The sequence below is a fragment of the Vicia villosa genome, linkage group LG1 (genome assembly GCF_029867415.1).
Source record: "Vicia villosa cultivar HV-30 ecotype Madison, WI linkage group LG1, Vvil1.0, whole genome shotgun sequence".
Classification (NCBI taxonomy): Eukaryota; Viridiplantae; Streptophyta; class Magnoliopsida; order Fabales; family Fabaceae; genus Vicia; species Vicia villosa.
In genome coordinates, this window is record NC_081180.1 from 123,315,889 (window position 1) to 123,330,882 (window position 14,994).

At 34.9% G+C, this 14,994-nt stretch overlaps 1 protein-coding gene across 1 annotated transcript; it reads left to right on the forward strand.

Moving 5' to 3' along the window:
• Positions 1–13,144: 13,144 nt before the first annotated feature.
• On the forward strand, positions 13,145–14,403 carry LOC131616060 (translationally-controlled tumor protein homolog). Its single transcript, XM_058887291.1, has 3 exons — positions 13,145–13,303; positions 13,642–14,002; positions 14,087–14,403. Exons 1-3 carry the CDS (start codon positions 13,276–13,278, stop codon positions 14,202–14,204), a joined length of 507 nt encoding a protein of 168 aa, XP_058743274.1. The 5' UTR covers positions 13,145–13,275; the 3' UTR covers positions 14,205–14,403.
• Positions 14,404–14,994: the final 591 nt, after the last annotated feature.

Below are 14,994 nucleotides of genomic sequence, written 5' to 3' on the forward strand. Positions count from 1 at the left end.
TGTAAGTTATCCTCCTTGGATAGCTAACATCGTCCCTGTACCTAAAAAAGACGGGAAAGTCAGAATGTGTGTGGACTACAGAGATCTGAACCGGGCAAGTCCCAAAGATGATTTCCCTTTACCACACATCGATGTACTGGTTGACAATACCGCACAATGCAAGGTATTCTCCTTTATGGACGGATTCTCAGGGTACAATCAAATCAAGATGGCACCCGAAGACATGGAAAAAAAAACCTTCACAACACCCTGGGGAACCTTTTGTTACAAAGTAATGCCCTTTGGTCTGAAAAACGCAGGAGCAACCTATCAACGTGCAATGGTAGCGCTATTTCATGATATGATTCATCAAGAAATAGAGGTGTATGTCGATGATATGATTGCAAAATCCAACACCGAGGAAGAACATCTGGGTCATTTACACAAGTTGTTTGACAGACTCAAGAAATACAAGTTGCGACTGAACCCAAATAAGTGTACCTTTGGAGTAAGATCCGACAAACTCTTAGGTTTCATCGTCAGCAGCAAAGGTATTGAGGTTGATCCCGCCAAGGTTAAAGCCATTCAAGAAATGCCTATACCTCGTACCGAGAAACAAGTCAGAGGATTCTTGGGACGTCTAAATTACATCGCCCGATTCATTGCCCACATGACTACTACTTGTGTGCCGATCTTCAAACTATTGAAGAAAGATCAAGTGGAAAGGTGGAATGACAAATGCCAGTTAGCCTTTGACAAAATCAAAGAATATCTCCAAAAACCTCCAATCTTGTTGCCACCTGTGGAAGGCAGACCTCTGATAATGTACCTAACTGTGTTAGAAGACTCAATGGGGTGTGTACTAGGACAACATGACGAATCCGGCCGAAAGGAGCACGCAATCTACTATCTTAGCAAAAAGTTTACCGATTGTGAAACAAGATACTCACTAATCGAAAAAACTTGTTGTGCCTTAGCTTGGGCGGCTCGCCGACTAAGACAGTACATGCTAAATCACACCACTTTCCTAATCTCCAAAATGGACCCCATCAAATACGTGTTCGAAAAACCTGCTCTCTCTGGAAGAATAGCGAGATGGCAAATGATCTTAACAGAATATGACATTCAATACACTTCACAAAAAGCAATCAAAGGAAGTGTGGTAGCTGATCATCTGGCTCATCAAGCAGTGGATGACTATCAAGCATTGAACTTTGACTTCCCAGACGAAGACATTATGCTAGTCAATGACTACAAACAACCAGGACCAGAAGAAGGACCCGAGCCAGGATCCCGGTGGACTATGGTTTTTGACGGAGCTTCTAATGCACTTGGCAATGGCATCGGAGCTGTGATCATTTCCCCCGCAGGAAGTTACACACCGTTTACTGCCAGATTATGCTTCAATTGCACTAACAATATAGCCGAATACGAAGCATGTATTCTGGGTCTCAAAGCTGCAATCGATCTAAGAATCAAATTCCTGGAAGTCTACGGAGACTCGGCCTTGGTAATCTACCAAGTCAAAGGGGAATGGGACACAAAGCACCCAAATCTAATTCCTTACAAAGAATATGTGCTGAGTTTGATTCTTTACTTCAAAGAAATCACTTTCGAACATATCCCACGCGAGGAAAATCAACTAGCTGATGCTTTAGCTACCATGTCATCCATGTTCAAAGTCAGGTGGGACAACGAGGCGCCTATGATCACCATTTACAGGCAAGATGAACCATCCTATTGCAATGAGATCGATACCGAAGGAACCGAGGAAAAACCATGGTTCCATGAAGTAAAAAGATATCTCGAAGCTCAGGAGTACCCTGAAGGGGCATCCATTAACGACAGAAAGTTTCTAAGGAGATTTGCTGCTAAATTCTTTCTAAGCAATGGAACCCTATACAAACGCAACCATGACTCGACTTTACTTCGCTGTGTAAACAAGAAGGAAGCAGAACAGATCATGGAAGAAATACACAATGGTGCCTTCGGTACTCATTCCAGTGGACATACAATGGCTAAAAAGATCCTGAGAGCGGGTTATTACTGGTCTACCATGGAAACAGACTGCCATCATCACTCCCGAACATGTCACAAATGCCAGATATACGCTGACAAAGTACATGTACCTCCAGTTCCATTAAGCGTCCTGACGGCTCCTTGGCATTTTGCAATGTGGGGTATTGATATGATTGGAGAAATCAAACCTACTGCCTCCAACGGACATCGCTTTATCCTGGTCGCTATTGACTACTTCACAAAGTGGGTAGAAGCAGCTTCATTTGCTTCTGTTACCAAAAATGTGGTGGCCCGGTTCATCAAATACAATCTCATTTGTCGGTACGGCATCCCTGAACGGATTATCACGGACAATGGCACAAATCTAAACAACAGAATGATTACTGAACTTTGCACACAGTTCAAGATCAAGCATCATAATTCCTCTCCATATCGACCAAAGATGAACGGCGCGGTGGAAGCTGCCATCAAGAACATCAAGAAAATCATACAAAAAATGACAGTAACCTACAAAGACTGGCATGAGATGTTACCTTTTGCTCTTCATGGTTATCGCACATCTGCGCGTACCTCAACAGGGGCAACTCCATTTTCCTTAGTCTATGGTATGGAGGCAGTTCTTCCAATTGAAATTCAGATTCCTTCCCTAAGGATTATGAAAGAAGCCAATCTAGACGAAGACGATTGGATTCAAACACGGTTGGACCAGATAAACTTGATTGATGAGAAAAGGCTCGCAGCTATTTGTCATGGTCAGCTATACCAAAAGCGTATGATCAAAGCCTTCAACAAAAAAGTCAAAAGTCAAGCATACCAAACTGGTGGCTTGGTTGTCAAACATATCATCTTACCACAAGGTGATCCCAAAGGCAAATGGACTCCCACCTACAAGGGACCATTCATAATCAAGAAAATATTCTCCGGCGGAGCCATGTTGCTTACCACCATGGATGACAAGGATTTCCCACATCCTGTGAATACTGACATAGTCAAAAAATACTTCTCTTAAAAAGAAAAAAAAACAGCTCGCTAAGTTGAAAACCTGAAAGGGCAACTTAGGCAAAAAAATGAGCGTCTCGGTGGATTGAAAACCCGAAAGGGCGGTCCAGGCAAAAATTAGAGACTAAACAAATACTATCCCGGTAGGCTGAAAACCTGAAAGGGCAGCCTAGGCAAAAGTTAGGGAATGAAGCATACAACTGTGTTCCGTTCAGCTGCCTACTCACCATCAAGATTCAACACCTCAAAGACACCGATCAGTCCAATCACTTTCTTCCAACAAGTGAGGGATGAGATGCTCGAAGACAGATTGGCAATAGCAGAGTTGAAACTTGACTGGATTGTTTTCACATAGCTATTTATCTTCATAAATATTTTCCAAAACTTTCTGACAGTTTCCTACTTCTAGGATTGTTGTCTCCCTGTGCTAACCAGCCTATCATGGCTCTTTTTCAAAAATCAATGCAGCTTAGGCTCAAAAATCACTATTTTCACTTTTTCTGTTTTAAATACGTAAGCGTCCCAATGATAATTTTGAATGAACATGTGCATTTGAATATGATTGATGTTTACCAGGAAAAACAGGAATAGCATTCAGGAAATGTCCTAATTATCTGGACATCATCCCATCAGAAGAAAATCCCCAAGAGAAACGCATTTCTCAGCAAATTCCTCAAAAAGATTTTCTCTTCAAAAGAAGTCTTATCCCCCAGCAGGGTTGTTCCAGATTACTATCTTCAGAAGGTGTGATCCCCGCACCCGAACTTGGTCAGATAGTGCATCGGAGGATTATGCATCTTCCTCATTCCCATTTGAAAGGGCATCAGAACTTCCAGCTACCTTTCATTCTCAAGAGATATTCAAAGATCCTTCAACAGAATACCAGGGTTCTCAAAGAATTTCCCCAGCCGAGGGTACTCAAACAAGACAAAAGATCATCAACGATCACAATATAGTCATATCCAGATGACTGGCGGAAATTTATTTTCCCAAATAAAAGCTCGACATCTCATATTCATACATCACACATTCATATTCACATCCACATTCATACATTCACATATTCATATTCATACATCATACATCATACATCATGCATCATGCGTATATTCATACACAACATCACATGCATATTTCTCCGGGAATATCTCACATTTACAGGCATCATAAACATTGCATATCACTAACTTGATTTTTCAGGTAGACGGATATCTTCAACAAAGATGTTCTCAATCACATGCAGTGTTCACCTGAATTCCATGAACAGTTCTCTCAGATATAATCAAGCCGAAGATTCATTCTGATCACTTACCAACTCAAAAACAGACATTGCAGATCTAAAGTTGATACCTCAGACGGTTCCAGAACGATCTAATATTGCAGATCTAAAGCGATACCTCAGACGGTTCCAGAACGATCTAACGTTGCAGATCTAAAGTTGATACCTCAGACGGTTCCAGAACGATCTAATATTGCAGATCTAAAGCGATACCTCAGACGGTTCCAGAATGATCTAACGTTGTAGATCTAAAGTTGATACCTCAGACGGTTCCAAAACGATCTAACATCACAGATCTAAAGTTGATACCTCAGACGGTTCCAGAACGATCTAGCATTGCAGATCTAAAGCGATACCTCGGACGGTTCCAGAACGATCTAGCATCACAGATCTAAAGCGATACCTCAGACGGTTCCAGAACGATCTAGCATCAAAGATCTAAAGCGATACCTCAGACGGTTCCAAAACGATCTAACATTGCAGATCTAAAGCGATACCTCAGACGGTTCTAGAACGATTTAACGTTGCAGATCTAAAGCGATACCTCAGACGGTTCCACAATGATCAACTTCCAAAATCTAAATCGGAAAAACTTTGGACAAGTTCCGTAGCAATCATCTTCCTAGACTTAAAGCGGTAACCTTGGACGGTTCCGAAACAGTCAACACAAAGACTTTCAAATCCTTCATCAAGATATAATCAATGGTTTCATTCTGATGAACAAACCATCAACCCATTTACCAGGTGGCATCTGAAAGCCCATCTCAGGTAATGTTTCAATCTGCCAACAACATTTCGCAGACGACACTCAAATGCAACTTCCAACATCTCTTCTGATCAAGGTAAGTGCAAATTTTCAGGGCATCTAAATATTCAATCATCTTCTACCTTCAGATTTCAGACAATCTCTCCAGGTTTAAGAAGATTGAATAGGGGCAACTGTTATACCCCAAAATTTGCCCACATCTTTTTTCAAGAAAACTCCAATCTGAAAATTAAGAGTCTCATATAATCATGGATTTTTATTTCAACAAATATCCTGACATATGAAATACTTAGTTTTTAGAATTTTTCTTATACAGTAATTTGGCTTGCAGTTGAATTTATTCTTACGCAAACGCCAAATACTGTTTATTACTTCACACATGCTATTTATTTATTTACAGATAAATAGTACTGACACAATTGGTACAGAGTTAAATCTTTTTGCAGGCGCAGAATCAGGAAACTCAGACTGTACTGGTAACAAGTAGATTATTATTATCTTTTGTTTCCCACTAATTTTTGTACTATATTCCATTATTTTCAAAAATCTTTTCAAATCTCTTTTTCAAAAATCAAATCTCTCTTTTTCCCAACACTATCTCCACTTTCTTTCAAATCTTACTTCCACTCAAATTTTCCTTTTGTACGGAATCACATCATTCCCCAACGTCTCTATCCTTCTTTCCATTCTATAAATACCTCTCATTCAATCCATAAAATCTCACATCAAATTCTAACTCAACTTTCAAATTCCTACCTCATATCTATTTTCTCTTCTTCCCTGACAAGAATGGCAAAGTGGATAGAGACACTGTTTCTTACAGTCATCACCATTGCTACGGTGATCATGACTTTCTTCTGCCTGCATAGTCCTGAAGAGTGTGGACCTGCAATGGTTGCACTCCCAATCATCTACATGTTATTGTTCATAGCATGGGTCATTAACCGTCATTCCTGAAATTTGCCGTATTTCTTATTTCTTAAATGTACCGTTTATTCGTCGTACTGTTCAATATAGTATGTAATATTTGTACTGTCAGTATTAAATGTTGTATTACTTGTCATAATATTGCTTAATTACTAAGATAATATTTTGTGTGTTTTCTGCCAGTCAAATATTCCTATTTCTGTGCATTAAATGATTTTCAGGGTCATTATCGGTAATTTTGCCCGCGTACCGTAAATATTAGTTATTTATTATGTCTGTGTTTTTAACAAGTCATGTAAATAAACTTTCATTTTTCACATAAAACAAAAACAAAAACAACAAAAAAAGAAAATTAACTTGGACTGTTGATTTTTCACTCTAACTGCTACGTCAATACCTGAACAGTCAGTTGACAGCCAAACTGCTGGCAGTACAATTCTCAGTGTTTTGTACCATCAATCAAATCAATCTTTCACAATTCAAAATTCCAAGATCTTTGTGCTAGAAGTCTTCTGAATATCACGCGATTAGCAGAGACTCAACACTGCACAAAAATCAGGTACGCTTAACTGTCTCCTACACAAACAGTCCCTAATCAGGGTTTTTCTTGTTTTTACAGGAGCAACAAGTTTTTGAGAGCTCAAATGGATTTCATACACATCCATATATCTCAAAGTACCATCATACAAATTTTCAAACTTCAATTCACTCAGACGCACCGTCAGCAGCTCAAACAGTCAACAGACGACCCGTTTGACCAAAAAAGTCAACAGACAGTCAAAAATGAATTTTTTTGTCAAAGTCCATATTTTGTCAAAGGATTCATCATTTGATCATTGGATGATCATAATTCATCAAGGAAAGATCAAAAATCAACAAAACCCTAAGATTCAAAATTAGGGTTTTTGCCTGAAAAGTCAACTCAACTTTGACTGATCATAACTCTCTCATCCTTCATCCAAAAAATTCAAACCAAAGCTTGTTTTGAAGGAAATTCAATTATCTTTCAAATTCCATTTATCCCATGGTCATTGGATTCACCATTTGAAAAATATGATCAAAGACATTACAGGTCATTTTCAAAGTCAACAAAAAGACACTTTTTTAAAAAGGACACACAAGGAGCTTCAAAAATCATTTTGACATGAGACCAAAGGCATTGGTTAGAGGACTCTTTGAGGTTTCCAAAAAGTGCAAGATCTCCTTCATATGACAAAAATTGAAGGATTTACACCTTGTTGAAGTTGGCTAAATTTTGGGAAAATGCATGAAATCAACATTGCTCAAAAATGTATTTTTTCCAAATGGGGCCAAGTTTTCAGCATTCAAACATCTTTGCCATGTTATTATGGGCCTCCCACGACCAAGACAAGGCCCACACCTTTTTTATCCATTTTTGGCATGATTTTATCTTATTTTAAGATTAAAATTAAAAGGAAAATGGATGGATAAATGGTAGCTTAACTTCCAAGCATGACTCACCCAAGGAATCTTCATCTTTCTGCAGAGAATTGAAGAGCAAGGCAGATGCATTGAAGACAAGAGGACTTGGTCAATAATTCAAAGCTTTTTTAATATAAAAAATGCAAGAATTCCACAAAGGCAACTAGTTGCTTCTTAGCTTCAATTCTAAGCACTCAATGCTTATAAATAGGCTAGCATGCTTCAGTAACAAAGGACACACGAATCAGAAACAAAGCCTTGCTCATATACACTTGTAACCACTTGAAAAAAATTCAAAGAAAATTCAAATTCGAGTTTTTAATTTCAGTCCATTTCAATACAAACTAAGCATTCAAACATCATCTCTGAGCTTCACTGAAACTATTCCAATCAATTGCAAGTCTTAAACATCACTGAATCGAGCTATATAGGCAACGGTTTGTTCAAACTAAAACCAACTTATATCTCATAACACACGCATATTTAACAAGATGTAGATGCATAATTGTGTTTGGTTTGAAGCTCTGGTCGTTTCTGGAGCTTCAATTGGATTTTAATGGCTGTTTATAGCATATACCATTTTAGGGTTTTCTTAGCTCAAAATTAGGGTTCTTCAATAGGGCCAAAATTAAAGCAAATTAAAGACATGGTTACATTCAGTGGAACAAGACGAGTTGAATGGTACCATCGCGCCAAATTTATTTGCTTGTTTACCCCTATTCGTTATTTTGCAGAATTAGGGTTCACTTATTATAGCGCTTTTTTGCAAAAGCGCTGTTGAAAGTCTTGTCTGAAGGTTGAAGACGAAGACGTGTCTTCCCCCCATTGGTTCAGACGCGCGCGTGTTTTTTTAAATTTATCTCTGATTCTGTGCTTTGCAGGTGTAACGTGTACCATGTGCCTCAAAGTCTGGACCATCTGATCTCATTTAATGAATCATCCAACGCGCCAGATCAAACAATCCTTATCATGGACCCTCAATCCAACCACACATGATCAGTATCCTTTTTATTTTCTATTTTATTTTAATTTCTTTGTTAAATTAATTAAAAATAGTTTTAAAAATCCAAAAAAATACACAAAAAATATTTTTAGACTTCTAAAATAATATATTATTTTCTGAAATAAAAATATTTTATTTTTCTTCATAATTTCAATATTTTGCATAATTAATTAGTATATATTTATATATTTGCTTTTTAATTATTCTAACCAATCAAAAAAATCACAAAAAATTGTTCTTTATATTAAATATTGTTTATATATTATAAACTAATTTTGTACATATTTTGAATAATTTTATCTTTAAGTTTTAATTATTTGTATAATTATTTGCATAATTATGTTTTAATTAACTTAAATCAATTTCAAATCAATTCCAAAAATTCCAAAAAAATTAGTTTTGTTTTAAAATTAATTGACAAATATTTTGTACATATTTTAAACTTAATTTCTAGGTTTAAATCTATTTTCATCTTTTTTCTTCATTTTAATTTAATTAATCATGCATTAATTATAATTAAAATAAATCATAAAAAATCCAAAAAAACATGCCTTTATTTTTCTTGCAATTTAAATTCCTAGATAAATGTATAGGATGTCAAATTCATGTAAATAGGCTAGTTTACATTTCCCGCACAATCGATGTAATAGCGTAGATTTACTTTCCGCACTTTACATTTCCGCATTTTAATTTCCAGCAAATATAAACTGCGTGTATGTCAAAGATAAAATTGAACCGTTAGATCACTAACTTCAAAGATAAAATATCTGAATACAAACACAATCACACTTGCACCTTTTAAGGTAATCCCTTCTCATTCTTTTCAAAATCAAAGTCAAAATTCCACTGTTTTGAGTACAAAATCGAACCTTGCGTTTATATCCGGTGAAAGGATAGATTTTTAAAGGAAATAGGATAAAGACCTTACAACTCAGGGTAGACCTCCTAAGTTTGCTTGCTCAAAATCAAAACAAACAAAATTCTCATACACTGTTGTTTTTCAAAACAAAACTTTCAAAAAAGACAATACTTTGTATACATCCAAACACAGATCATTACAAAGTTAACGTTCTTTTCAAAACATCTTTCGAAAGATAAACAAGCATTTTGTATACATCCGCACACGGATCATTACAAAATTCAATTTACAAAGGTATTTGAAACCACATATGAGCAATTTCAGAGCAATTGAAAAGTGATCGAAAAACAAGTGAGCTAAGCAAACTTAAAAGCCCATGGATAACCATGGATACAAAGGGTGCTAACACCTTCCCTTTGTATAACCTACCCCCTTACCCAGAATTTCTTAAAGGTCTTTTTTCTGTTTCTTTTATAAACCTTTCCTTAATTGGATAAAATAAAAGGTCGGTGGCGACTCTGTGAATTTTCAAAAATGCGAAAGCATTAAGCGATAAAAAAGAGTCAGTTCACGTATCTCTACAGAACAGAGGTATGGCCCGGAATTAAAAAACGGAGGTCCACATTAACCCTTTAATTAATTAACTTTATTTAGAGCAAAACGCACTCTTATACAAATACATGTGCCAAATATTTTTTTAATACATCATATTGTATACAATTTGTTCAAAGGCGTTCGTTCACCTTAGTTCGATCTTTGTTTATTTTTCATCTTTAGTCAATATTTTTTGATAAATATTTAATTAATTAACTTTATTTATAGTAAAAGGATTTGGATCCTCTCCTATGTGCTCTTTGGTGTTGCCCATCCTACTTTCATTTAAGCCATTTGTTCATTTATTTTCCCTCTCTTCAAATCAATTTCATTTTATTTATTTAATTTGTATTAGTTATGGGCCATTAGATCAAGTAGGAGAAGGATAGCTGCAGACATTGGCAGCAGAGGATCCATTTCCATAGTAAAAAGCATGCTTATACAAATAGTGTACGCAATTTTTTTTTGATAAAACATATTGTCAACGATTTGTTCAGAGGCGTTCACCTTGGTTCAATCTTTGTTTATTTTTCATCTTTAATAATTTTTTTGATAAATATTTAGTTGATTAAATTTAATTAGAGTAAAATGCACTTTTATATAAATATTGTACACAATCTTTTTTTGGTACAACATATTATATGATTTATTCAAAGGATTTCACTTTTAACTGAGAGACTCAACGCCTCTTCTAAATGCCTCTCTTGAGGGACTTGAAGTCTCCTCAAACAATATCTAGCCTAAAGGCTCGCCTGAGGAGCTCGGCTGAAGTCTGACCCGCGAGACTTGACCTAAAAGTCTTACTTGAGGATTTGAACTAAAGTCTTTTCCAAGAGACTTAACGCCTAGCCTGAGGGTCTTGGAGTCTCATTAGAGAGGCTAAAAATAATCTAACCTAAAGGAATTAGAATCCCATTAAAGAGACCTATCTAAAAGCCTTTCCCGAGGGACTTGAAGACTCCTTAGACAAAATCAAGCCTGAGGAACTTGACCGAAGTAAGGCATGAGATACTTAACCTCAAAGTATTGCAAGAGGGTTTGGATTGAAGTCTTTCCCGAGAGACTCAATGCCTCACTTAAGGGACTTAGAGTTTCATCAGACAAGCTCAATATATAATCTCGTCTGAAGGAGTTATAGTCCCGTCAAAGAGACTCATGTAAATGCCTCGGCTAAAGGACTTGAAGTATCCTAAAATAGGATCCAGCCTAAGGTCTCGCCTATGGGAATGAAGTCTGACCCGAGACAGTTAACTTAAGAGTCTTGCATGAAGGTTTGGATTAAAGTATTTCCCGTGAGACTCAACGCCTCGCCTAAGGGACGTAGAGTCTTATCAAATAAGCTTAACATATAATCTCGCCTGAGAAAATTGGAGTCTCATCAGATATGCCCAAACACATAAACTCGCGAGGCACCTATTAAGGGCGAGTGGACTATGCAGCTAGTAAGGGGGCGACTTCCTTACATCGCCCGCCACTAGGGAAACCTCGCCTTAAATGATCTCACTCACCCATTTTTAGAAAAACATGTGAAATGATATGTCTTGGTCAGAGAAAAGCCATAATAAAGGGACTGGACCATGTCTTCCCAAAAAATAGGGATTCAACGGTCCACTACCGTGATTAAGTGGGCGGTTGTTATTCTCGAAAAATCCTAACTACAAGTCATGTGATCTCTATAGATACCTCATCACTAGCATGAGGAAAGACAACTCAGAATATACACAAAATACCCCAAGAATACAGAGCTTCTCGCCTCTCACGAGCCTGCTCTCTCAATAGTTAATAACACCATTGAATAGAGTTTCTCATCACCGTGAGCAAGTCATAAACCCCAAAAAATCACTGAAGCCTCTGACCATCCATATATATATATATATATATATATATATATATATATATATATATATATATATATATATATATATATATATTATGATTTTTTTCATATTAATTAAATTGTTAAAATATTTAATATTTACTATATCTCTTTTATTGTTATTTTTTATCTTTTAGATATATCTTTTAGTTTTTAAAACATTGGTTTTACCTGATTCATTTAAATAATTTTAATTTTTTATTTTAAATTTAAATAATTTTAGCTCCCTATAATATATTTTATTTAAAATTAACGATGTTTTCAATTTTAAAATGATAAATCATTTGTAAAACATGTCAAATCATCGTATATAAATTTATTATGGAACTTTCTAGATAAAAATATAAGTGTATGTTTGGTTTGACTTTTGGAAGGACCAAAAACAATTCTAAAAGTATAGAATTGATTTTGGAGTGATTTTGAAGATTTTGGTTCTTCTAAAGCAGAATTGATTATACTAGAAGTTAGAATTTATAGATTCTAAATTTAAACGTGATTTTTACACTGAAATGTACTGTTTAACTCGCTTTTACATAAACGTATTCAAGCGTAAATTAATTCTGATAAACTCAATTATGTTAAAATTAATTCCATCAACCTCAATTCTGTCAAAATCAATTATGTTCACCGTGAGTCCAAACATACATTAAATTAAAAAAATCTCATCGATTTACTATAAAAAAAAATATGAGAGAGGACTAAAATTGTTTGAATTTAAAGTAAGAAATCAAAACTGTTTGATTTTAAAATAGAGAATTGATTTCATGAGACAAAACAGGAAGATTTGTAATCTAATGTATTATTTATTAAATTTGAAGGAATAAAAATATGAGCTTAAAGGTAGTGCACTGTCAGTGTAAAATTTTTTACACGGTCAGTGCATCACAACCCTTAAAAATAAATACTTTATATTTAATTTTAAAAAAATGTCAAACTTTTATAAAATTTAACGGTTTGGATTTCACTTACAGTGTAAAACTGCTTTACACTGTCAGTGCATTTCCATTAAATCCTAAAAATATTAGAGAAAGTATTTGTTTTTGTTTTATTTGAATGAAACAATATTAAATTTTTAATTTAAAAATTAGAAATACGACATGCAATTTTTTTAATTAATTAAATATAGTAAAATAATATTATTAAAGTAAAATTAATGAAAAGTAATCCGCACTTGACAAATACAATAATCACGATGTAAAAAAGAGATAATGCGAATTTTCTTTAAATTTGAAAAAAAACTAACTATCCGTATTAAAAAAAGTAAAAGATAAAACAAATACTAAAATATAACAAACAAAAAAAGTGAGCATAATTAGCGTAAGATTTGGAATATTCCAAAATATCCGCAACAAATTTTGTAGCAATCTAAATATAAAAATTCCAATCCTGATATCTCTTCAACTCTTCTATAAATAGTCACCACCGCTTCATCCGAAACCTACTCTCATTCATTCGCCAATTACCTTTTTCCCTCAGTTATCCTCTTCTTCCTATAATTCTTTATTTTTCTCTCCGCACAATCAACAACATCATGCTTGTCTACCAGGATCTTCTTACCGGTAAACCGTGTTCTTTTTCTCCTTTGTTTTTCATTGGATTTTGATATTTGTAACGAATGTTAAAAACTTGTTCTTGTTTAAAAAAAAACAGAGTTTAAGGTTTGAGAATAAATATGATGTTTTCTGTTTGTGTTATGGGGTTTAATTAACCGAGGGTTAATTTGAAGTGGGAAATAGCTTTCATTATTATCCCACAAAAAATATTAGAATTTTTTTGGTCTAATTTTTCATTCAGATTAACCCTTGCTACATGATTATCCTGACCTAATTATTGACCAGTACATTGAAATCGTTAAATGCTTTGACTTATGAACTTTACATTGTTGATGAATTTGTAGGTGATGAACTTCTGTCAGACTCTTTCCCCTATAAGGAAATTGAGAATGGCTTACTCTGGGAAGTCGAAGGAAAGTGGGTTGTTCAAGGAGCTGTGGATGTAGATATTGGTGCTAACCCTTCTGCTGAAGGTGGTGCTGAGGATGAAGGTGTTGATGATCAAGCTGTTAAGGTTGTCGACATTGTAGACACTTTCAGATTACAAGAACAACCTGCTTTTGATAAGAAACAGTTTGTTACTTTTATGAAAAGATACATCAAATTGCTTACACCAAAGTTAGAGGCAGAGAAGCAAGAGATTTTCAAGAAACACGTTGAAGGAGCAACTAAGTTTCTGCTACCAAAACTCAAGGACCTTCAATTGTAAGTCATTCACAGTTATTATTATATTGTTTGGTTTGCATAAATAATAGTTAGTAATCTAATAATGAATGAATAATTGTGCAGTTTTGTTGGTGAAAGCATGCATGATGATGGAAGTTTGGTTTTTGCTTATTACAAAGATGGCGCCACTGATCCAACTTTTATCTACTTTGCCTATGGATTGAAGGAAATCAAGTGTTAGATTGAGCACATCACCATTTAGTTTATATTATGATTTTGGGTTTTTTTGTCTTCAATAGACTATTGAGTTTTAATGAGTTTAGTATGTTTTAATGAGTTTATTGTTTCAAATATAAAATTCTTATATTGTTTCTCATAATGATAATTTAGTACTAGTCATGTGTTTGTGTTTGATTTGCCAACTTAATCAAGTTAATAATTTCTAATGGCTTTTCCACTTGTTAAGAAAAATAACTAAAAATTTGCTTGGCACTGAGTTCAAATATTTACTTCTTAATATTATACTAATGCCTTTAGAAAGGCAGGTTGGGCCATGGTGAATGTTTTCTTATAAGCAAAGACCTCACCAACAGAAGACCAACATATAGGCTACATCAACTTAACGCTACAAAAGGGATGACAACCCAATTTGACCATAAAATCTTTACATGGTTATATTTGACTAAAAACCTCTCTCTAACTTAAAAACCCAAAAATATTTAACTTTACTAAAATTCTATCTTCGAAAAGAATAGCATCCCTATCAACCCAACTTTTTAAAATTCATCTTCGAAAAGAATACATTTCTAACAACCCAAATTTCCAACAAACTGTGATCTCAAGGAAACTTTTCCAGTCATCTTTGAACAACCTCCTAAATCAAGAATTGAAGATAACCTAATGCTGAAGCAGAGAGTTAGCTTCCTTCACTTACATTAAAGTTTTGTTTTTCAACGCTAAAAAACTTCTAACTTTAAACAAATTCAAAGCCCTATCTTAAAAGAGAAGCTATGTACTCTCTTTTAACATCT

Excerpts from the sequence above, each read along its gene's own strand:
- LOC131616060 (XM_058887291.1), top strand. The coding sequence starts at position 13,276 with ATGCTTGTCTACCAGGATCTTCTTACCG. Across the intron at positions 13,304-13,641 it reads CTACCAGGATCTTCTTACCG|GTGATGAACTTCTGTCAGAC; the intron begins GTAAACCGTGTT and ends ATGAATTTGTAG. Across the intron at positions 14,003-14,086 it reads AAACTCAAGGACCTTCAATT|TTTTGTTGGTGAAAGCATGC; the intron begins GTAAGTCATTCA and ends ATAATTGTGCAG.